Here is a 24,181-nt window from a genome sequence, read left to right on the forward strand (position 1 = left end):
ATCTTAAATTGGAATATGGTAGAAATTAAGAAATCAGTATGGTCTGAGTTAAGGTGTCTTTTTAGAAAGAGCTTCCCAATTATGAGAGTCTCCATATAGTGGTGATACTGGTGGCACTGTCAATCATCAGAATTAAGGAGAACCTAAGCCTCTTCTCTCTTCCCAAAGAGCTTCTTTAGTGTCAGACAAGAACTTAGTTATGCAGTAAGTAATTAGAATGAATTTTACCTTGGACTGAAGGACAATGTCACTCCTATCTGAAACAGTTTTTTTCCAAAGAACAAATCTTATGGGAATCTTCTCCAGTTTCTACTGCCCATACTACCAGAGTATTGCTGCTCCCATTTACTGTGCAGCAAGTGCCTGACAGAAACAAGTACTTGGCTATTTGGTCTACATGACAGTGTATTTCGTTTAGGTGGCAAGGTGATAGGAGCAGGGTGGCTACAGCGGTGGTCTCTGTGGAAGGCCTGGGGCTGTCCCTTTCTGGACACACTGCTGATTCCAATGGACCCACCACAGGACACAGCTGAGCCCATCAGTGAAACTGGCAGCACTTCTGTGAAAGCATACTTTAGAAAGGGAAAATATTGTGCAGACTTTGAAGAATGATGAAAAAGTGTGAGAAACAATCCTAAAAACACCAAAGTCAGTGAAGGAGAAAGAGGTGCTCCAGGTGCTGTAGGAGATACTGTCCTGCAGCCTGTGAGTTTTGGAAGAGATCATAATGGAGTTGGTATTTCCTTGGAAAATTTCTCTTCACAGAGAGGATCACACCAGAGCAGATATTCACACTGCAGCATGTGGAGGATCCTAGTCCAGGGCAGGCTGATATTTCCTGAAGTACTGCTACCTGTGGAGACACCATGCTGGAGGAGGTTTATCCTAAAGGACCACAGCCCATGGTATGGACTCATGCAGGAGCAAGGAAAAAGTATAAAGGAGAAAGGTGCAGTCTGGAAGAGCTAAACCCACCAAAACCACCCATTCCTCATCCCCCTGCACCAGGTGAGGTGGGAGGAAAAAGAAGAGTCAGAAATGAAGCAACTAAGCTGGGCTAGGAAAAAGTAAAGCAGGGGAAAGTATTTTAACCTTCATCTTCATTTCTTGCCACCCAAATCTATTTTAATTAGCTATAAATCAAATAAAATTTCCCCAAGTCAAGTCTTGTTTGCCTGTGATGGCAATTTCTATCTGATCTCCCTGGCTTTATCTCAACCCACAAACATTTCCATTCTTATTTTCTCCCCCTCTCCTGTTGAGGAGGGAGGAGTAAGAGAGGCTGGGTGGGCATCGGGCAGCCAGCCAAGGTCAACCCACCACAGACAGTTTGCACAGGTACAATAAAGATTTTGCAATAAAGATGAGGACACAACTCAGACTGTATTGTTCAGCACTGTTTTTCCTCTGAGTCTCACCAGTCACTTGCATATGGATTTGGTGAAAAAGTCATCAGTCCATGCGCTAAGTATATCAATGTATAGATCAGGATTTAAACTACAATGGTGAACAGGAGTTAGCTACCAGGGCAGCAAACATCCTTCCAACAATAATGCATTTTTTTGTCACTCTCTACTTGAACTGGGTCAATTTGGAACAAAAACATTCATTTGTCTTGTTGAGTGGATTTGATTTTTTCACTTTTTGTCACCTTTCATTCTAATTTTCCCTTCTCAAACATAAGCATTTTATTTCACTCACTTTCTACACACATTTAAGAAAAATGGATGCCAGCAGCATACATTTTCACATAAAGCTAAATGTCAAATTGATTAAATATTTCATGCTGGCAGGAAGTGCGTGCATATGTAGCCAATGAAGTAGCAATTCAATGTGATGTCTCTGACAATTCTAAAAAAGTATAAGAAAATCCCAACCTTCTTATATTTGCTAAATTACTTGAAATTGGGTGCTGGGTAAACCTGACAGGTTGGATTATTTATTAATCTAGTTGTAATCAGTTTAACAAGTATGTAAAAGATTAAAAAGTCTATGCAATTATCGTTCCCCTGAGCTATGCCATGTCCCTCTGCTTTGTGAGGCTTTTGTAAAACTCTCTGCTATTCTACAATTTAGCAATTCTGAACCTAGTGTCCCTAAAGAGATAGAAAAATATATGTATCAGCTAATTTAATTTTAGTCAAGAAAGTGTAGTGAGACAGGAGAGTCTGAATACCATTTTCATACTTATTTCTGAAAGCACCATTTCTGATTGTAAATGTTTTAAAACACAGAAGAATGGCAGTTCAAGCATCTCACAGGAGCTTTCAAAGCAGGGAAAGGGGAAACTGACAATGGAAACCTAGGAAAATATAAAATCTGAAGGATTAAATCTAAGCACCCATAACCATAAAAACCCCAGAAAATCTCACTACACCAATAAATTTGTTCCTAAATTAGTTTTTGTATATGTCCTTATTAATAGTCAATGCAGTCATCTTTTCAACGTCCCACATCAATTTCCATTGCAGCTTTCCAAAGTATTTTCTTAATATAAATGAAAATGCTGTTTAGATCATATGTAAAAAGGTAAAGTGCAATCTCATAAATGAAAATAAGACACTGAGTAACTAAAGAGGGCGATGAATTCTTTCCTAGATCTCTTAAGAACAGCACAAAAAATAACTGATTAAGCTGTACCAAGGAAGTAGGGGAATATATATTAGGGAAAAGTCTACCTACAAGGAGAACTAAGTATGAGAACAGCCATCAATATATTGAAATGTCCTTTATTGGAAGTATCTAAGAACAGGTCATAAAATCATCTGCCAGAAATTGTCAATCCATGTCCTGCATACCCCTGTGAACCCAAGATGAAAAGCTACCAATGAAGGGTAACAGAGAAAAATGCCTAATGTTGTTGTATTCAACACCTAGAATCTGTAAAAAAACTAATGAAATGTTAAAGGTATATTAAAGAAGAAAAGAAAATTCATCTTGAAATTCTAGTCTCAAGCCCCAGCAGGAAAATGCTCTTGAAATCCTTTTCCTCCCCATCAGTGTAAGATAGGCAATCACACCTCAACATTCCTTTTTGCATCAGTTGTGCCAAATCTCATAGCATTTCACAAATAGTAGATAAACCCGTGACACTGCAGAGAAACAATACTGTATGTGTTCACAGTTTCTCTCATGGAAACACCACCACAGAGAACTTAGCAAATTAATTAAATTCAAAAGTAATTTCAAAAGTTGATTAAACAAGCTCTTTGTCATACACGCATCAAGAAGGTACAACAATTTGTCATCAATGTATTAGCAAATTTTCAAGTTCTTTTAGGGGACATGCTCTTTTCCACTGTACATTACAGAATGCTGGTCTATCTGTTACAAGATTAATAGACAGCCATAAATAAGATTCCTTTATTTTGTTGGTTCTAAAGGAAAAATATGATAACCACATGTAAGCTGCTCTGGATGACTGTTTACAAGAACTTCCAGATTCTGACCCAGGCTCTCCTCTGTCAGAACTGCAGTCTGAGCGTGCCCGTGAAATTAAAATGGACTGCCCAAGAGTTACTCTCTTGCAAACACAGCCTTAGAGATCCTGCTACTGAGGCTATGCAAATGTCAGGGAAACAACAGGAAGCCCAAGGCTGGCTTGAGCAGGTATCTGCCAGGACTTACCCACTGACATTAAAAAAATCCTCTGCAAAAGTCACAATCATGGGATGCTGGGATACTTTCCCCTCCCTCCTCCCTCTCCCAGGCACTGTGCTATTCTAATGCATACGTGACAGTTCACTGGTCAATAGAATGGATGTGCTAAGGCAGGACATGAACTCCAGGAATAGCTGAAAGCATCAGGGTTTTTTTCTAGTTTGGCTGCAGGACAGCAATACTCAGGGGGGTTCCTAGCTAACACTGGCATTAGCACGAAGATGCATGGCTGCTGACACCATTTGTAGCACTACTTACAGAGCTGCCAAGTCCAGACGAACACTTGATAGAGGTTTCTCTTGTGCTGGAGTGAGATTGTACACTCCACGGCTGGAGGGCAGTTTGAATTTTGTTTCCCTTGCTTTGCCTTCTCTCTCTCCTGACCTCTCTTCCACCCTGCCCTCCTCCAAATCCATCCATCTGCTCTTGTCCCTCACTTCTCTCCAACCGTGCTGGCAGCGTGGGAGGTAGCACACCCATAACTCCCTGTTCAGTTCCTCTTCTCGGCACTACCCTTCCCATTGCCTCCGATACCTGAGCCCATGCTCATGTGTGACAGGGCTCATCAATGAACTTCAGGTATTGGGAGAATAAAAAATAGAGCAGAAGAGCATTACAGTGAGGAGCAGGAAGCATACTGAGGGGAGACTAGAAGTGATTGACAGGGGCAAGTCCCAAATATGGAACCCTCCTGCTTCAAGATTGGTGACTGTGTTTGTTCCAACACACTCATTGGCAGCAGTGCTATCATCAGCTTTATGAGGCTATTTATAGAGAAACTGAATACAGAGAAACCCATGAAAAATTCTCACCTTTCTCTTCCTGAAATAAGACTAAAACCAATAGATCATGCTAAAACTTGTTTCCCTAGCAATAGATTGGTAATTCTTGTTCCTGCTAAAATTTAGAGTTCTAGTTCATGCAGGTCTCTGCTCTGCCAAATAGGAAGCAAATGCTTTTGGCTCAAGATCTTGAGGTGTAGAGACGACTTTATGAAAAGGAGTTGCTGTCAGAAGAAATGACCATACCATTGTTTTTTCTCATTAGGTGACATACAGAAAAACTGATTTTTTTGCCAGTATGGTACAAGCACCAAGGAATAAACAGCTGCTCTCTGGTTCTCTGCGGATTTCACCCTTCAGTGAACAACAGACAGGTTGAACAGTGATGCTGCTATTTATCCATAATCTTCTTTTTACAGACTAAACCAAAATTTTTCATTGCATCATGTGCTCTGGATGAAACAAGTTGTCTAGTTTTCCTCAACAGGAAGTGTCCCAGGTTTCTAGCAACATTTAGGAAGAGTCTGAATCTCCCACCACAGGTTTTCAGTGTGTTCCCCTTCAAATTACCCACAGGATGATGTAGGTTCAGAGGTTTTGCTGGGATCTTCCAAATATCCTATCTCACAGATTCAGAAAAGAAATTCAGCCAATGGTCTCATGGCCAGACCAAATAGTCAAGGAAACCTAAGTCTTGGAATTTACCATAAGAAGGCCTGTGTACAAAGGGAAGGACATTCTTATTGAAAGAAACCTAGCAGTAAAACAATCAAGTGGAAGAGACAACAAAGCAAAGATTCATGCCGGCCTTCCTAGAAGGAAGCCATCTAACTTACATTTGAAATGTGATTGATGCTGTGTGCCTGACAGAGGTACAGCCTTACACTGGAGTGACGGAATTTCTTGATCACCTCAGTCATGAGAAGGGGACTTGAGCAGCCCCACTGACTTTAGTAAAGACTGGACATCAGGCTATGGTGTCTCCCCCAGTCTGACTACTGATTAGGATCTATAGAAAAATACTTTGAATTCAAGCAAATCTCATTAACGATCTACCATTTCAATTAAGCGATAATTTCTCAAATTTTCTGTGCAACAGCAATAAAAGTGGATCTTTCCATGTGATAATGGTCAGAAATCAAAAGAAGCACATTGCTTGGGCTGTTTTTAGTTCACTGAAGCCGTACTATTTGCATAACCTGAGGATCCAATCTATTTCATGGTCTTAAGTTCTTATACATATTAATAGTCTTAGTTAAAGTGAATGAAAGCTTTCCAATACTTTAAAAACCTAGTCTGGAACAGGATGAAGAATACATATAGGATAGGTAGGAAAAAAAATTAATCTGTGCAGAAAACATCTTTCACAAGGACAAGAAAGTCGCTGTTTGAAATGCATTTATACAGCATAGGCATTTTTATATTCTCTTACTCTAAATTCTTTCTAATATAAATATTTTTCTTGTCTCATTTCTTTCCTTTACTGCAACTTGGAATACAACCCATTAATCTGTCAATACAGATGTAGTCAAATTGTTCAGTGCAGCCTAGAGAATGATTCTGCTGACCCTAAACCAGATGTTTACTGACAATTCTCCTGGCTCCATAAACCATACTTGGGTATATCTTCCTTAACCAAAGCAGGTCCTTAGAAACTTAGTATACCTTAGAATTTCGGATACCTACTTATATTTAGCTGTTTTATTCTCCAACGAAGTCACACTCAAATGGTGTAATTCAGCTGCCCATCCATATCATACACTACCAAGTGAGAGGTTATAGGATATCCTAATTGTCCTTAAGCTGTTGCTCCAGAAGGGTAGAAGTCTCCCTTAGGTCCATTATTATATATACCAGGCCTATACAAATATCTCAGCTACCTTAAAGCCCCTTAAATGTCAGCAGATGCCTAATTTTAGAAAACTGAATCAACAAAAAATGTCTGGTAGCAATGAGAAATTCAGGTCACAAAAGCTACATGTCATGTATCATTGTAACCCAATAAACAGACTCTGTTACCTGTGAAGACAAATTAGGCTGTAGCATCATGAAGAGGCGACTCTGGAGTTGCTTCTGGAGTTGTCCTGATTGCCGCTACTCAAGGCCTCTCTGCCCAGTGCTTTCTTGTGTAATCCAAACTTAGCAGTGTTAACATTTAAGTAATCAGTGATAGATCTGGGTTAACCTAGAAGAACATCTTTGAGATGTGAGAGCTGCTTCCTGCATTTCAGCTGGGAGCTTCTGCAGTACCATTTCCTTCATAATTCTTTCATCAATTAGGTTTTTCACACACAGTAGCTAGTGACTGTCTTTTGTTTCTCTAAGATGAAAAGCTGAAATTTGAGAGGTTAAAAGCCCTGGACAAGCTGTCAGAATGTATTTTCTGGTTTCAAATCATGCTAATATTATTATATTAGAGTATCAAGTAAGAAATAATCCAAACACCCTTCAACAACATATCACTGAATCTTCAAAAACTCAGTGGCACAAGTTTAAGGTGCCAAAATCCAAAATCCTCATCCAGTAAAGTCAGTGGCATGTTGTTTTTTCTTCCTAGGGAAGAAAAGATGAGTCAGTCCTGCTGAGATATGAACATATGGCTCTAACAAACCTAGGTACCCAAAGCCTGGTGCTTAAAGCACTGTGATGATCCTGTAGGACAGTGATACCATAATAACTTGTACTGCTTTCTAAGAACATTTTTTAGGGTGTTGTCTTTTGTTATTCCCTGCTAGCAAAACAGTCTATTGTCTTCGGCAAATGTCACACAGTCATGCATAACACAGATTACCAGGAAAAGAACTGAAGCAATTTAAAGACCTATTAAATGCATCCATTTGGGGACAGAATAGAGGAACAAATGGAAGAAACATTAAGCATGTTTCTCCAATGAAAGACTAGTCAAATAAACAGATCATCATCTATGACAGATACTTAATTCATGAGATAAAAATATTTTGTAGTATGTCCATGAGATTACTTATAATGTGATTTAGTTTTGCTCACAGAGGAAGACCTTGATACATGCCTGAGGAACAAACAGAGAACACAAAGATATTTCAGGGATTTTTAGAATATTAACTATGATACATGATTACTTCTAAAAGGCAGAAAGAACATCATGTGCTTGAAAACAATGAATTCTAGGCGAAGGCAGCCAAACTCATATTTACTCATGTGTTGTCCACACATTTATTTTCTTTTAACAGCATTTTCAGCCTTACCACAGGTACACTCTGTTCATTCTGCATTTTCTGCACTTCTGTTAGCAGATCTGCCCCTGTCACACTTTGGACCCACTCTTTTGTAATCCATATTTCCTGAAGCAACTTATCCTGTCTCTCTTTGTTAGGTCTTTATTTCTTTTCAAATGCTTTCTAAAATTTCAAATAGAAAACTCACAGAAAATGCTAGACCTAAGTATGTCTGGATTTAAAAGAAAAAACTGAACCACACCCAGGCTTTGCAACTGATTACTACTCCTATTCAGGACTCCAGAGTTTCAAGTTTCAAGCCCTTTCATATATATCTCACGCCTCTTGTCACAACTCCAGCTTCCAGCAGGATGTTCCCTTTCCATTTAAAAACATAAAAATAAAGTTAAGCCAGGCTTGTGTATTCACTTACACCTTTTTATTCCCTCATACAGGTTTTAATAACAGATTCTATCACCCTACTAGCTTTCATTTTAACTTCCAACACCATGATACACCCACATTGAAATTTCTACCCTAACCTCAAAATTGCACCAATGTTCTCCTATGCTCATACTTTAAGACAACTGGATAACACATAATAACACATGTACCTGAGACATTTTGCCAACAGTAAGATTTGTAATAGCCTAAGAATTGTATTAGGAATTAAACAAAAAGATGAAACCTGTTTTCAGCATTCCCAAACCAAGGAAACAGACCCTAAATTCTGTGACACATTAACATGGAAAGAGATTCATAGTTCAATTTTAAAGGATAATTTTGTTTGAATAATCTGAGTTGATATTTGATTGTGAGAAAAGCAGACAAGAAAGCATGTTTGGACAATAATAGTGGTCTATGAACTACTACCCTGAAGTACAAGGGTATAGAATACATGCTGTTCTCACCTGTTGTTCTATCTCATTGGGGTAACCAGTGAGAACTGCATGGCATATCATTTATGAAAGTCAAGAGTTTCATCTTAGAGCACGTTCCCCATTACATTATAGACAAACAACAGAAGTATAACCAATGTCTCAGGAACTGGGATATAGGCAGCCTCTGTTTGACAAAGGCCAGGCCCCAGGATGTTTTTAATTCCTTACAGAAAGCACAGACCAGAGATATTCCTATGAAAAAGGTATTTAAAAAGGTATTATTTAGCCTTTTGCTGAATGTCACTTCTTTTACATAGAACTTCTATATAAAAAATAGACAACTATTCAGCATTCATATTTTCTGCTTTGGCCTATGCTATTACACTGAGATTACCATAAAATAAAGGTTAGGCACTTGCATCACACTGAGTTCTGTAATACTCTACCTGTTGAATACTAGCGTGTTGCTTGCCCCTTCCTTATATCGACCTCCTCATTTTTCCCTTCCCATTTCACTCTAGGTGCTCACCCTATTTAGAGCACAAAATCTAGGGCCTCTGTTTTCCCAGTGATTTCAGGTAGTCCCTTGCTCTTAATTCAGTAAAGCCTGCAGCAACAACACAGTACTTTTAAAATGAAGAATTGCATGTTGCTGACACTGAAGTGAGTGGTAAAAGTCCTAGCTCTGGATTAAATCAAGAGGATAAGAACTAAACTCTATTGCCATCTATATGCACTCTTCTGTCTGAAGTTGATATAGTCCACACACTAGCTACATAAATCCACATAAATGCCAAAAGCTGAACCAAAACCCGCCCAATTACAACTGGTATCATATATCTTTATCCCAAGAGCAAACTTCATCACTTCAGGTAGCATCAACTTTTCCAAGAGCTGACCAAGAGACTTTTCTGTCCAAAAGTCATTAACAGATTACTCTTGTACATACTTGGCAAAAAAAAGAGCATTGGTATTCTTCACAGAAATCATAATCCTGTCCTAACCTCTCCCACTGCTGACAATTCTATTCCTCTTCCTATCTTAGTCTCACAGCTTCCTATTGCCTCTGATTTTTTCATACCCTTTTCCTCACAGTACAGATGACATCTTAATGATACCCTACCCTCCGTCTTTCTTACCTTGACTAGAGTTCAGTCTTTCTCCACTACTCTAAGAAAGCTGCTGTCAAGACTTTTGCTCTGCCACTTTCCTACTACTAATTTCACTTTTCTGAATCCTTAGTTTTACCATTACCAGGGCATCCTAAAGACAATGACAAAACTAATAGCTCTCTGCTGTCTTTCTTTCTCTCTGCCTAATTCAATTGTATCTTTCTATCTGTTACTATACTGGTGCCCACAGTACCCATCTGTCTTCCCCGCAGGCTCCACAAAGCCTTTAGTAAAGTTCTGATTTTTTTCATTCTCTTCTATTTGTTTTCCAAACTCTTCAAATTTTCCACCCTACTGTATTTGGCACTATTGTGCCTACACCATGCACTTCCAGGAGTGTCCTCCTGTTTGTCCAATTTATATCCTCCTTCAAGTATCTCTTCTAAATAAACTCTCTGCAGTGTTCTACAACCCATGCATACTAGGCACAGCAGAGTCCCAGATGGGTGGGTAAGTAGCCAATAACTTTGTGACACAATTAGCACAGGGTCAGTAGTCTCTGACCATGGGTCATTTGCAGGGATCAGAGCTACTTTTTCACATATTACAGCACCCCAGAACAGCCGTCCTCTACTGAGCTAATAACAAATGACTTACTAGTGCAGAAACACATTGTCTAACTCACAGCTGCATTCTTCTCCTTTTCATAAATATTCTTGAAAATAAGAGGACAGAAATTAACCTTTATTCTACTCATCTATGCCTTTCTAACCAAGTTCACTGTCTGCATTGATCTCTTTGAACAAAAGAACAGAAAAAGTAGGTACTGCAGCAATTTGTAACACTTCACCAGCAACATCAGTTTAATTTGTACTGAGTGCTGATGTTGAAGATTTTTCAGTCATCAAGGGATGGTCCAATCCTGATACCTGCATGAAGGCATTTGAAACTCAGCTCATTGTCCCACACACAGGTGTCCAATGCTGCTTGAGGTGTCTCAGGTGAAGTGAGAAAATCCAAGGCAAGTGACAAAGGACCTAGGGAAGACTTGAGCCTCTCTGAAGCAGAAGCTGGGGAATATCAAAGGTGTTTAGATACTTCTAATGTGAAACTCAACTGAATGTTCAATGTCTGTAGAGAAGCATAAGTGATACTAGCTTCCTCTAGTTGTAAAGTGCAGAGACAACCTTATTTCTTAATTGATGTGATCTGTGCATGATGATAGGCTGTTTTGCTCCCTCCTAATTGTTTTAGCATTTAATTGCAATGCATATGCTCTTCTTTCAATAGCAGATTTTAGATTGCTCTAAACAAGTTAATTATACTTCACAACACCCTTGTGCATTAGGGAAGTATTAATATGCCTGTTTTGCAGTCTAGGAAAAAGGGAGGACAAGAAAGGGAAAGTGGCTTCCTGAAGGTTAAACAGTAAGTCAGTAGCAAAATTTGACGAGGAACTCCAAACTCTCAACCACAGTTAGAATTCCCCACAAAACATTAACTCCCACATTAAATGTAGGGATGGTAAAAAATACACAATTTTAGAGTTTCAAACTGCAAACAGTGCATTTGTGAAAGGATGCAGGAACTTGAATGAAAACTTCAGTTCCAAAACATCAGTGTTGAGGTAAACATTGACCTGGATATCCAAAAGGCTCTGACAATCTGTATCACTGCAACGACAGCAGAAACTGCAGGCACAAAGGAACAAACAAGATTGAATTCCATTTGCTCCCTGCTAAGAGCATCACTAAGACATACATCATTCCCTTGAAAAGACATCTCACCCTTACCCTAAAAGACAGTCACCCTTGGAGATAATTTCTAAGCATATTTGAAACTGTCTCATCTATCTTTTTTTTTCTACAAAGAAATATAAATTTTAAGCAGATAATTTTGAGGAAAAAAGTTTATATTGCTGTAACATCCAGATGTCTCAGACAGGATAAGGGACACACTCTGTTTTACGTACTATATAAAAATACATGTGCAAAGACATTATGAGCTAATTCAAGCACAGACAACAGGTGGGTGTAACAAACAGCAGGAGGGCTGCAAGAAAGGAAAGATATGAACAACAATTATGAGAATTCATGTCTTCATATGCTGCTAAAAATCCAATCTTATATTCTGGAAAGTATAGATGAGAGGTTGTATGAGGTATGAAACTAGAAATCTGGTCTTTCACTAATTTCAGTTATTATTGCTTTACCTGAATTGCACCAAATGTGAGAAGTGACAATCAGAAATAGGCAGCAGATCAAATATTTTCTGATTGAGTATACACAAACTGATTCCACCAGTAACACAAAACAGCAATCTTGTTTTTTAAAATGTAAGGCTGGGTACTAAGACATCCTGTACCCCTACTCAATGTGTCCAGTGCTCCCTAAAAGATTCTTGCTTGGGGTTTTTTCAGTCATTTCTTACCCTATTCATTCACTGTATATAAATTGTATGGATTTTAATCAATATATATCAAATTCTAGGGTATATTTCACATTGGATTGTTAGGGCCAAGTCCCAATGACTTTTGTGATCAAGTTTAATCTGTTAAAGGGTTAATATAGTTTGATTGCCTGGGATAGTAGGGGAATTTCACCATAGGAATCTGGACCCTATACACTTCCAGATTTATGAAATATTTGGTTTATCTAGAAAACACACTCAGCATTTACATGTAACACAGAGATATACTTTATGCCCAAGACACATGAAGATTACACACAACATGCTAAAATCACAGTTCAGCCTCCAAGCCCTACTTGAACCACTCTAATGGCTAAGAAATCAGTCTCCCATTAGCTGCCTGTCAGACCATCCTTCATGTCAGTTCCACTCTTTTAAACCTCTTCTCTCCACAAAGTCTTTCTATGGTATATTGATCTTTGCTGATATGACCTGAGAATACCAGTTCTCTGCCAGCAGCCTCTAATCTATTTATCTACATAAATATTTATAGTTTATTCAGCATTATGGAGTTGAGCATTAATTTATTTCAATGACTATCATTCTGACCTGGGATCAAACCAGCAACATTATAAATTAAAAGCCAGCCATATCTCCACAAAAAGGGTCCCAGCCTTCAGAAATGGGTATAATTTCTAGAAAATATTGCCTGAAATAATCAGGTCCAAACAGTCTTTGAGATACCATAGCTCTCACTTATGTCCTTGGGCTGTTGGCTTGCTTGCCAGGAGCATCAGTTGATCTATTCCAACTACTGTTAGCACAAGTTATCAGAATTCCTACCAGACAAAACTAGGGAAACTGCATGTTCTCTGGCTGACAACCAGAACAGGCGTAACCACAAAATACACTCTGAAATGAGCCTGGTATTAGAGTGTGAATACTAACTGGACATAAGCTGTGTTTCTAATACTTGGGACTCTTTGCATCCCTCCACCACCAACTTTCTACATGTTGATCTTTGTATCTGAGAAAAGCTACTTCAGCTCTTAACTCCAGAGATACCACATAGGATGCAAAACATGACATAATTCTTCCCACGTACATGCAGAGAAGAAATGTGATTGTACATCAAATTCATTTTAGAGCTTTTAGTTATTTCACATAGATCATTGCTAACGTTTACATCTACATAAATATATTAGAACTCTGATCTACCTTCTACACACACACAATTCTTCAGTGGGACTATGTGAGTACAATGTCACTGCACTGTTTCTCTGTTGGTTAAAGGATTGGGGCTTAGGCAGCTTTTCCTTGCCAAATTGCCTTCTTTTTTTTCCACCAAATTTTATCTATTTTCTCAGTCTCTTGGAGAATTATAAAATAAAATTTTTTGCTTCCTCCTTGGCTACACACCAGTATCTTCTCTGCCTGCCTAACAAATACACTGAGGGGAAATAACTGGTAGGATTCTGAAGTTTTTAGCAAGCATTCAGCTTGGTGGAGAGGAAACCTGCTGGGTTTGAGGTCTTTTAACAGCTACAGTAGTCTACGGTTTTGTCACATCAATAAATTGTGGCCAACCACCTGTTGGATCCATATGCTTTAAAGCTGATTGCCAAGCAAAGGAGCTGCACACAGAATGTCATCCATACATCCTCTGTACGCCTTGTCAGAGGAAAGAAGGAGAGAGCTTTTTGCATTAAAAGACATTTTGCAATTCATAAAATAGATTTAAATTAAGCTGCAGTGAACACACATTTAGAAAAGCAGCTGGGTAGAGCAAGTTTTCACCACAAAGAATTTTGACCCTAATCTAAGGAATATACTGTTATTTAAATAACCAAATTTCTGTTAGCACTACTATCCACGTGTTCATTGGGAAGATGAGGGTGGAGGAGGCTGATGTGTCGATTTCAGCCTTCACCTAATTAAAAATGTACTAAGGCTTACACTAAAGCTGAATTATGTATACAGCAAATTGTTCTGCTGTATTCCTTCTATACCATGAGAAACTGTTTCTAATCTTTCATTTTGTAAATGTGAGGGCATGGATGATGACAGGCAAATTGACCCCTAAAATCAAGCCTGTGGAATAAAGAGGAATAATCAAAGCCCATGCTATCACTTCGTACTTCCTGCAAGCACTGCTGCACAGCAACTGGCTGCCAGCAGTTCTGCTGCAAACCTGAGCAATGGCTTCAAGTTGTTCTGCTCCTGTAGCAATGCACAGAAATATCACACACCAGTATACAAATTACCAATGGGGTTTTTTCAGTCACTTCTGTAGGATGCAGATGAACCTCCTCCCCATGTCAGGCAGAGTATTTGACTATGGTTTATTTTTAAATACTACTTGGATCATCTTTTTGAAAACCACTGCACTGGCGTAAATTTCCTTCCACCACCACACAAACACATTCCCTAAGATTGACCCAAACATACCTATATAGTTCATCAAACTCTCCACTTGGGCTGATCAGTTGTTAACAGGACAGAATAAAGAGTGTAAAGGTCCCTTTGGGCTCCCTTATTTATTGTGTCATTTTATGCCATCCACACTAAAGGTCTGTCCACACTAAAGGTTATATTGCAGCGGCATTCTGCTCCTGCCAACAAACATGTGCCTTCCAGGAGCCCTGAACAAGCAGTCACATCTGTGTCCACTCCTGTACCACCCATTTAGCAGAGACAATGATCACTAGAAACAACAAAGGAGCCACTGATAAAACAAACAATGCTCTGAGCCAGAGATCACTGCCATCCCAGCCAAGTTTACCATGAAAATACTCAAGAAAAAGGGAGGGGGGGAGGCAAGAGACATATCAAATATAAAACTGTAAAACTTAGACCTAGAAGAGGTTTTAGCCATGCAGCCACCCAACCCCATATCTAGTAGCATTTTCTAATGCATTCCTATAGGATTGAGCAAGAAAGACTGAGCAGTGCACATGGAAAGCAGACAAACATCCAACGCCTCCTCCCATTTGGAGTCGCATAGTCTCCTACGAGTCAATCAACACAAGGAATTATAATAATTGTAATTACGATAGCAATGATAGTAATAGAGAATCACCAACCTTGAGGATCCCAGTTCACCTGTTTTCTTGGAGTCTCAATTGGAAATTTCATCGCTTCCTTTTTGCAAAGGGAGTAAAAAGAATTAAATAAATTTGCAACCTTCCTGTCTCGATGCTGCAGTCAAATAAATTAATTTCAAATTATAGGGAGCCTGCGCTGTTTGACAGAGGGGAACTGGTGGTTGCCAAGGAAAGAAATACACAAATAAATCGAAGAAGGTGGGGAGGGGCGGGCAGGGGAGTGGAGTGGAGGGGTTTGTAGGCACCCCAGCACAGAGAGGGGTATAAGGGATCGACTGAGGACTGGAGAGAATCTGGAAGAGCAGGAACGGAGCAGACTGAGACAGGCAGCGGGTCCAGGGTGCTGCTGGCTCCTGGGGAGGCTCCCACAGCTGTCTCGCCCCGTCCACCTGCAGATGTCAGAGTGGCGGGGTCCCCGCTGCAGCGCGGCCCCTCTGCTGCGCCCACCCGAGGGGGACCCGGGCTGGCCACACCGCAGGCTTGCACGGATCGGGGAGTCGTCCAGCCCCCCACGCCCCCAGAGACACCTCCCATACGTGCACACGCTCCCTAGCCTCAGCCACCCCCCAAAAATGAGCCCACCTCAGTTCAGCCCCGGGCACTAGAGAGGTAGCAAAAGTCAGCCATGGGCCGTGAGCCGCAGCAGCATGGCTGGGGCGAGGCAGGGCGAGGCTGGGGACCCCCCGGCTCAATGCAGCAGCAGCCGGGCTCGCCCAGAAGAGCCGGAGCAGCGAGAAGGAGGAGGAGGGAGCCACCCTATAGCTTTAGAGGGAATTCACGGAGCCCCTCTCTGCACTGGCATAAAAAGGGGGTGGGGAGAGCCTGCGAGTCCCTTTGTAAGCGGCAGTGGCGGGGCGCCCAGGGAGGGGGCAGGCTGGGGCTGGTACTCACTAGGTATCCTTCCCGAGAGGGGGATGCAGGCTTGTTTGGCGGAGTTTGAAGCCGGAGACACGCTCGACTAAGCTACGAGCAGCAGGAGCAGCAGCGGCGGCAGCACATGGCAGGAGTACGGCAGCATCCAGAGGCTCTGCAGCGCAGGGGGAGGGGAAGGGCAGGGGATCGTCTGAGCCCCCGCAGGCTCTGGGGACCAGGACCGGGTACCCCGAAAGCCAGGGGACCCTTGCTCCCCTTTCTGTCCCCGATCCACACTGTGGACAGGGACAGACACTTCGAGTCAAGGCAATGCCTGGCACAGCGGGACTGTAAGATGTGGCCAAGCTGCGGGGAGGGGGCAAGAGGCTGGAGGCCCCTCGAAGCCCCCCTAAGCTTTCAGGAGCCTTCGGGTAAACGGAGGACACTTGTGTAATTACCAGGCAAATTCTTCTTTCCAAATCTGCATTCTCCCTTCTCTTCCTCGTTCTCCAGGCTTTCCCTCAAACCCTAAACAGGCTAATAACACCAGAAAGGTCTCCAGTTCCAGTTACAATACATGCCCCAGCTCCCCTCCCTTAGCCAGCAAAACAAAACCCCAGCCCCTCTGGGGGCCTGAAGGAAAACTCTGTGAGTTTAACCCTGTCCTGCCTATTCTCTTCCACATTGGAAATCAACTCTTTGTGTGGAAGGGATCATCCACGGGGGATGGTTTAGTGGAGACATCCAAAAATGCTCATATGTCATGGTCAGAGACCCATACCAGAATCAGTCCAGAGGTCCCTAGACCTTGTGAATTTTCAGGAAACGTGGTTGTGATCTAAACCCGGTGCCTGTGATAACTTGTGCCCTGCTTTTTGCCCTGTAGTTTTTTCCCAACTGCCCTTTTTCTGTCTCTCTTTCCTATCTGTTGCTAACCTTGAAAGACCAAAAGGAGAAATCTCCCCAGGTGAAGGGGGAAAAAAAAAAAAAAAGCAAAAACAAAGCAGTCCCAAATGTGTGGCTCTCCTCAGGAAACTTACTGTGGAGGTTGGCACACTCTATTCACATCCACATTCTGAAATTAAATCCATGCCTTTTCCCCATCTTTGTTTAACCCTAAACAGGAAGAGGAAATCAGTACTGGGGAATCCACACTTTTATTTAGTGCTGGTGTGCAAGGTGCTCTAAAGCAGCATGTAGTTTGAAGAAACTAGATAGAAGTAATGTAGCAAGTTTTCTCAGGGGAGGTGCTGGGAGTCTCTCCTTCCCCTAATCCAAGCACCCCTGTAGCTCTTGTTTTGTGCTGTACAGAAGGAGGCGGGAGAAGCTGCTCTAAGGGAGGACATGGTGAGAATGATAATGAGCCTGCTCAGTCAGACTTGAATTTGAGATGATTGCAATGATGACATCAGGAGAACAAGGTATTTCCTTTGCAAGCAAACCATGATGCATTCTGAACACGCTTTGGGATTTCTGTTGGCATTACTTATGCAAACTGAATGGGAACAAAAGTGAGGGTAGGCTTTGCTAAGAGTGCAGTGTAATCACTTGAATCATGATTACAGTAACCTAAAATGCTTCAAAGAAGCTTTCTGAACCCCCAACAAGATCAGTTATCAAATATGTATCAATAAAGAACTATTCATGTATTTATACACACACAAGTATTTTATATATATGCGTGTAAATAACTTTTCCTTAGCATTCAAAAGTTTCCAGCTTAATGCCATCTTCCTTGTACATTACCAGGGAAAACCTAACATATAGACAAATATTATTCAATTGTGTCACCCTGTCCCTCTGCCACAACTATCAGCAGTTAACTGATAAAGTGTGTATTCTGCCACAGACACCTGTCCATTGAGAATTCACCTAAGATAATCAAACTGAAACAGTCCACTGATAAGCCAACAGCATTAAATTCCTGCTAACACATGCAAGAAGTCTATAGTCTGGAGGTGAATTCTTCGGGTAGTTCATTACCAGAAACACATCCTGATTGTTACTGTCTAAAGAAGAGGAATTTTCATGAAAATGACATTATGGAGATGTCTCATATTTGTTTGACTTACTGTAACACTAAATAGATAATAATGACACAATGCCATATTCGTGTTTCTTGTATCCCCTTAATGTTCCCATATTCCCAAAAAGTGTCTGTAAGCGCTACATACTTGCTCTAGCTTTATGACTGGAAAACCTTGTGGCAAATCAGTTGTAGTCTATCAGGTACATAAATGCATGACATCATGTAATTGTTCTGCAATCTTTTTTTATCATGTTATGATCATGGAAAACTTGCTCAATTATTTCAATGCCTCAAACCTGTAGTTTTATCAAGTGGGCCAATTTATTCCCAAAGTAACTCATTTAAAATCAATGGGGTGACTCCAGAGATAGATTTGGCATCTTTTACTGACAGCACAGCTGCTGCATAGAAACGCAACTATTATCTGATGCAAATAAAAGGCCTTTCACCCCTCAGTGATGTCATATTCTTATGACAGGGAGAACTGGTGCCTTGAAGCTATAGTGTTTCAAGCTGTTACTCTGTCAACTTTTATAACCTAAGTGGATTCAGTAATGTTTAATGTTTAAATGAAAGATCACCAAGAAAAAAAAAAAAACCTAAATGTAGCATAATCATTCTATTTTAGTACCTGGATAAGAATTTTCAAGATTTGACTGGTCCTCCTAAATTCTTCCTTCTCATTTAGGGTTTATTGTTCAGACTCAATGTCCTCAGAGCTGAAGTTAGTTGAGAATCAGTGCCTTACAGGACAGGGCCTATGACAGTCACAACACAATAGAAAAGAGGACTTCTATTACAAGCCATCTCATTGAGAAAAGAATAAAATGCTACGTTCCCTTTTACTGTTCATTAGTACTATGGCATGAGTGATTTGGAAGTGAATTTGATGTAATTCAAAGAAAGCTATAGAAAAACAGATTAATAAATACCTCTTATACCTATTTAAATTGCCACAGGAGTGCTGTTATTTACACTGAAACCAAGAGACCAATCCAAGTGAATTGCATCATGTTCTTTATATTCTGTTGACCCATTCTGCGGTAGTATTAATTAAGCAGTATTAATTCTGCATAGTATTAATTAATTCACTATTAGGTGACAGCACAGAATCCTTTTATAATTTCTTTATTCTCTAGGAATAGCTTTCTGTCTAGGAGAACATTTAAGGCCTTCTCGATAGGATAATCTGAAAACTTCTTGTTCAAACAGTTTTCAGGAGATTTAGTGTCGTTAGCAATCAGAGTTAACTAAGAATCAGGATTGTGCAAGGAAAAGCAACCTGTTATTTTTATTGTCTTCTATGTATGGAGTTTCTTATCACTTTTTAAGTTATAGCATGCAGTGCCATGTTTTCATTATTTCATGGATTAATCCACAGAACAGAAAATTTACTGATTGGCAGAAATGGTTTCAGTGAAAACAGTGAATTTGCCTGAGGCAACTACACATCAGTAATAACCTTTTCTGGGATGGCACCACAGCCTGTCTGCAGTTCCTTTGGCCAGTGACACTAAACAGAATACACTGTGATCCTGCCTCTCACATCCTAACACATCAATCATCTAAGTGCCAGAAGAGGAGAGAAGGTACCTGGTTCATAGTTTGTAATCACCTTCCCCATCCTTGGCTCTTTTCTGGTACCCATTCCTCATTACCAGACTCCAGCTTTCAGACACCTTTTATATCAGTCTCTTTGTATGGCCAGCAGGGACAATAATGTTCCCTCACTTTTTTGTTCTATCTGGAAAAGTACCTGCACATCATTAGTGTATTAGTATATTGTAGATTTTTTTTTTTTTTTTTTTTTTGCCATGTAAGAAAATATTAACTAAAGCTGCAGAGTACTGAGTCTGTCTGAACCCACTTACATCTGTTTCACATTAGTTTAATTTTACTTCAGTTCAATTACTCCTGAATCATACTCATGAGAGAATTACAATCTGGCTCTCAGTTTTTCCATGATGTCCCTGAAGAATCCTCATAAGATCAAAGGCTGATATCTGACAAAAATATTAAGCCTGATTAATAAAAATGAGCCACCAAAGTCATTTTATAGCAGTACTATTCTCTTCCCTCATGTCATTTTGCTAAGATTTCTTACTTGATAGGTACATGAAACTCTACCTTAGCCAGTTGATAACTTTCCTCCATATTAAACAGGAAATTTGGGAGTTAGCTTTCGGAGATACCTACGTTTCTTTGCCATTCACACCAGTAGCAGAGCCACGAAAGGAAGGGAGGAGGCAGGAGCCAGCCCAGCCTGCTAACAGCTTTCAGGACCCTGGACAGGGACACCCTCTGGCCGTCTGTTACCCACCGGTGCCACGGGACCGGGGCTGGGAGCGCCCGGCGCTGGCTGGGGCGGGGAACAGGGCTGCGAGCCCCGCTGGGCAAGAGCGTCCATGGCCCGTGTGAGAGACCGGCCTGCCAAGGCAATGCAGTGCCAGTGCAGTGGCAATGCAGACTTTGTGAAAGAACGTAGCAGCAGGCACGGAGGAAGAGTAGCACACAAAATATCCGGAAAGGGAAAATCAGAGGCAGCGGATGAAGGGTGATCAACATCAGGAGCATAGTGACAGAAGTATGGAGAACCATGTTAGCGGTGAGGTCAGAATGGAACAGGAAAACCCCAACACTTGAAATACAAATGAAAGATTGAAGAATAGATGGCTTTGACATGAGAAGGGTAAGGATAAATGGGTGGGACAGACTCCCTAGCTTGAAGACAGAATGAGGGACAAATGAGTGGAAGGGATAAATAAGTGGAAGAAATATATTAAACCACACCTGCATATGCAAGGGTCATTTAAGGAATAGTATAAAATTGCACTGCTTGAGTAGAAAGGAAAGGAAAACAGGGCAACCCCCTCCCCTCCATAGTTTTATGTATATGCTTGTTGCTCTAATGTTCCTTTGTTTAAAGCCTCCAGATATAAGAAATAAACCTACAAAGTTTTGCACTTATAAGACACAGAGATCTTGGGCAAGAGTTCTGATTATTTTCCATGCTGCTGCCTGGCCTGCATATTTTCTTGTTACTCAGCAGGACCAGTAGAACTAATATAGCTACAGGGAAGAATGCTTTGGCTGGGCTCTGACCTTTCCTCCCACAGACGTGACAGCAGTCTTATCAGCCAGTGGGGCAGGGTCAGGGGCCATACACACCAAAGACATTAATGCTGGTCTCAGAAGCATTGCCTTACCACCCATTTTAACTGAAAACTTCCACATTTCTTAGAATCAAGTATTCCACTAACAGCAGCTGTTCCTTTCAGTGTTTTGCAATGCAATATATCATATCAGCAGCCTTTGAAATCTGGGGATTAATGCAGCTATAGAACAGTTAAAGTAGGGAGGAACAGTCTGCACAAACACCATTCACTGTGACCAGTCCTCCTATAGCTTTCAGTCGTACCTATTTCTTTTCTACTCTGAACAGCAAGGGAAGGAAGAAGCTATACTGAGCATTTGAAGGGCTGACTACAACTCTTGTATTAATCATCATCACTTTTACAGTACTCAGAAGAGTTCTACTACTTTCTAAATTCAGTAACATACTTCTCACACAGCTCGAGTAGTAAGAAGCAGTTCCCAAAATGTGAAAGCAATGGAACTGAGATTGGAGCTGTGGAATAAGGAATGAGATGAGGCTTTCTATTGAGTTTCACTCCCAGCACTATCCCTTGTTTTCCCTCAACCTTGTAGTCCAGGACATGCATTTTTTCAGCCAGACGTAGAACTTCTGCAATCACTAGTTTAGCCATTTTTTGGAAGGTTAACACTGGGAATTGCCTGTGTCCCTGTATCTGCACACCATTGCCACCTTCAGTGCAGGAACTCTCAGGGGGAAAATTACTTGGAAACAGGATGATATTTCAAGCAAAATCAAAATCAATAAATTATTATTCTGTTGTAGGAAGAGTGAGGGCTGTGTTCTGAGTGTAAGAAATCATTAATATTAATAGTAGGAACAGTGTGTCAGGCAGTATAACAATCATGAAAACAGATCATGACTGAATGTCCTAATAGACTCACAAGGAAAAAGCTATTGCTACATTTCTGAAGATGTGTAGCCTAACAGTAGGTGCATCTCAGTTTGAGTTTCTACACAAATTGTACATACACATGCATCTAGAGTCACAAAAAACCCCCAAAACCAACCAACCAAACAAAAAACCCCCAATACAAACCCATGAGGGGAATATAGTAGATTTGGTAAAAATAGAGCACTGAAAAGATTAGATTCATCCTAATGCGTAATGTCACCTTCTAAAACAACTACCATTCTCCATTTCATTAACTGTTTCATAGTATTTTGTGGGAGATGATGTAGTGGAATTACAACAGTTCAGATGCAACATGGCAAGAGAATGCAGTGTTATTCACACATGGCATATTCTCAGCAAAGTGAGAAGCTCACTGTGAATCAACCCATAGGCAGTGACTTCTCACAGTTAGCAGATCTGCTATAGCCTACAGACCAACAGGTGACATGCATTTCATTCAGCTACACATCAAAAGAAATATGTCACTGTATATAATTATAATAAGGTTCTGGACCATTTGTATTCTGGTAATATAAAGGCAGAAAAGAGTTTATGTGATTTGGGAACTATAATATATCTTTGAAGATAACATATCTTCATGTTGAAGAATGGAAAAATGTAACGTACATTAGCTTCCTAAGCTAACAGTTGCAGGTTGTCTGCAGGCAGCCTCCTTTATACATTTACATTTTGAATGAACACTTCCTTTAAGACTCTTACGGAGTAATTCAGGAATGCATCCCTACAGCTCTAAAACAGCTGCAGTTACTTCTGTATGTAATGCATAGAAAAGCCTTGAGATCTTCTGTTTAAAAGGAATAATATAAACCACGATGTATTTTTACATCTTTACATTGTATTTGTCTATAAAGATCCCACTTAGCAACTCTAATCTGCCTTCTTACTATATAAAATAATGTGAGGTAGGCAATATCTAGATCCCAGAGACTTAACGTTATTGAACAGTTGGATCTAAATTGCTTGTATTACAAAAGACATGTACAACTCAGATAAGGAGTCTGAAAGCACTCTGGATATTTTTTTCCTTCTTCTCTTTTCATTGTCTCAAAGAAATAGTTTCACAAGTTCCCAAAGGTATTTAGGCAAGTAACACTGAGTCAATGACAATTGACTCAGTGTCAGGTAGGTAGGCACCTAAATGCCTTGCAGATCTCTTAAGCACACATCACCTAATCAATCAGTACTGTAACCATGCCAGTGGAATTAAAGAAGGGAAGAATTTAGCAGAGAACTCTATTGGCCAGCATTTTGAGTAAAGAAAGATGATGAAATGAATGAAGGCTCTGCCACTATCATAATTCTCTATCTGCACAAAGTTGTAATGGTGGACTCCATTGCCAATGAGTTCAGAAGTAGAGCACAGGTGTTTATTTATGGCACAAGTTTTCTGAATGCTGAGTTGGAACTCAGAGCAGCTGTGGTTATAAAACTGTTTGCATAAATTGGACTCAACTAACATTAGATGCTGCTAAATATATAAAGAGAGAGGCATGGAAGTTTGCTATTACAGGTCCTTGCTAGATAGATCAATAATTTGCCTTTGCCAGTGCCTATACATGATATTTCAACGAGAAAAATAATGCAGCTAATTCTATTTTATTTAGCATCTTCCAGCTGAGTATCTGAAAACAGTCCACTAGCTAAAGTGAATAATGAAAATCCTTTAGAATAAATATTATTATAGCCATCTAGAGATGAGTTAATTGCTACATAGAATGGTCTAGCACCTCATTTAATTTCATGAGAATTCTGAATAGAGTGCAAAGAGAAAAAGAGATTTTTCAAAACCCAACCACTTAATCAGAAAAAAATGGGTAATTTTATGATCTAAGAACCCAGACTGGTATACTGAAAAATATTGTTGTTAAAGAAATAGTATAAGAAACAAGCATACATATAACTGTAATTATCATTTTGCTTGATAATGGTATACCTGTTATTCCAGCCATTTATTCAATACCAAATCTTTGCATAAAACCACCCTCTCCCTCAATTACCACAAACCTCTATAAATTAAACATGCTGGCAATTTCATATTACTTTCTGGCAGTATAGCATCATCTTTTAATTATAATAAATATCTCATTC

The 24,181-nt window shown here is 40.2% G+C and overlaps 1 protein-coding gene across 1 annotated transcript in view; it reads right to left on the reverse strand.

Moving 5' to 3' along the window:
* Positions 1-15,173, reverse strand: part of KCNK10 (potassium two pore domain channel subfamily K member 10) — a 57,517-nt gene extending 42,344 nt beyond the window's left edge. Inside the window, exon 1 of the mRNA XM_069016020.1 lies at positions 15,122-15,173. Coding sequence (XP_068872121.1) covers positions 15,122-15,173 — 52 coding nt within the window. The remainder of the gene's footprint in view (positions 1-15,121) is intronic.
* Positions 15,174-24,181: the final 9,008 nt, after the last annotated feature.

Source organism: Aphelocoma coerulescens, chromosome 5, assembly GCF_041296385.1.
Source record: "Aphelocoma coerulescens isolate FSJ_1873_10779 chromosome 5, UR_Acoe_1.0, whole genome shotgun sequence".
NCBI lineage: Eukaryota > Metazoa > Chordata > Aves > Passeriformes > Corvidae > Aphelocoma > Aphelocoma coerulescens.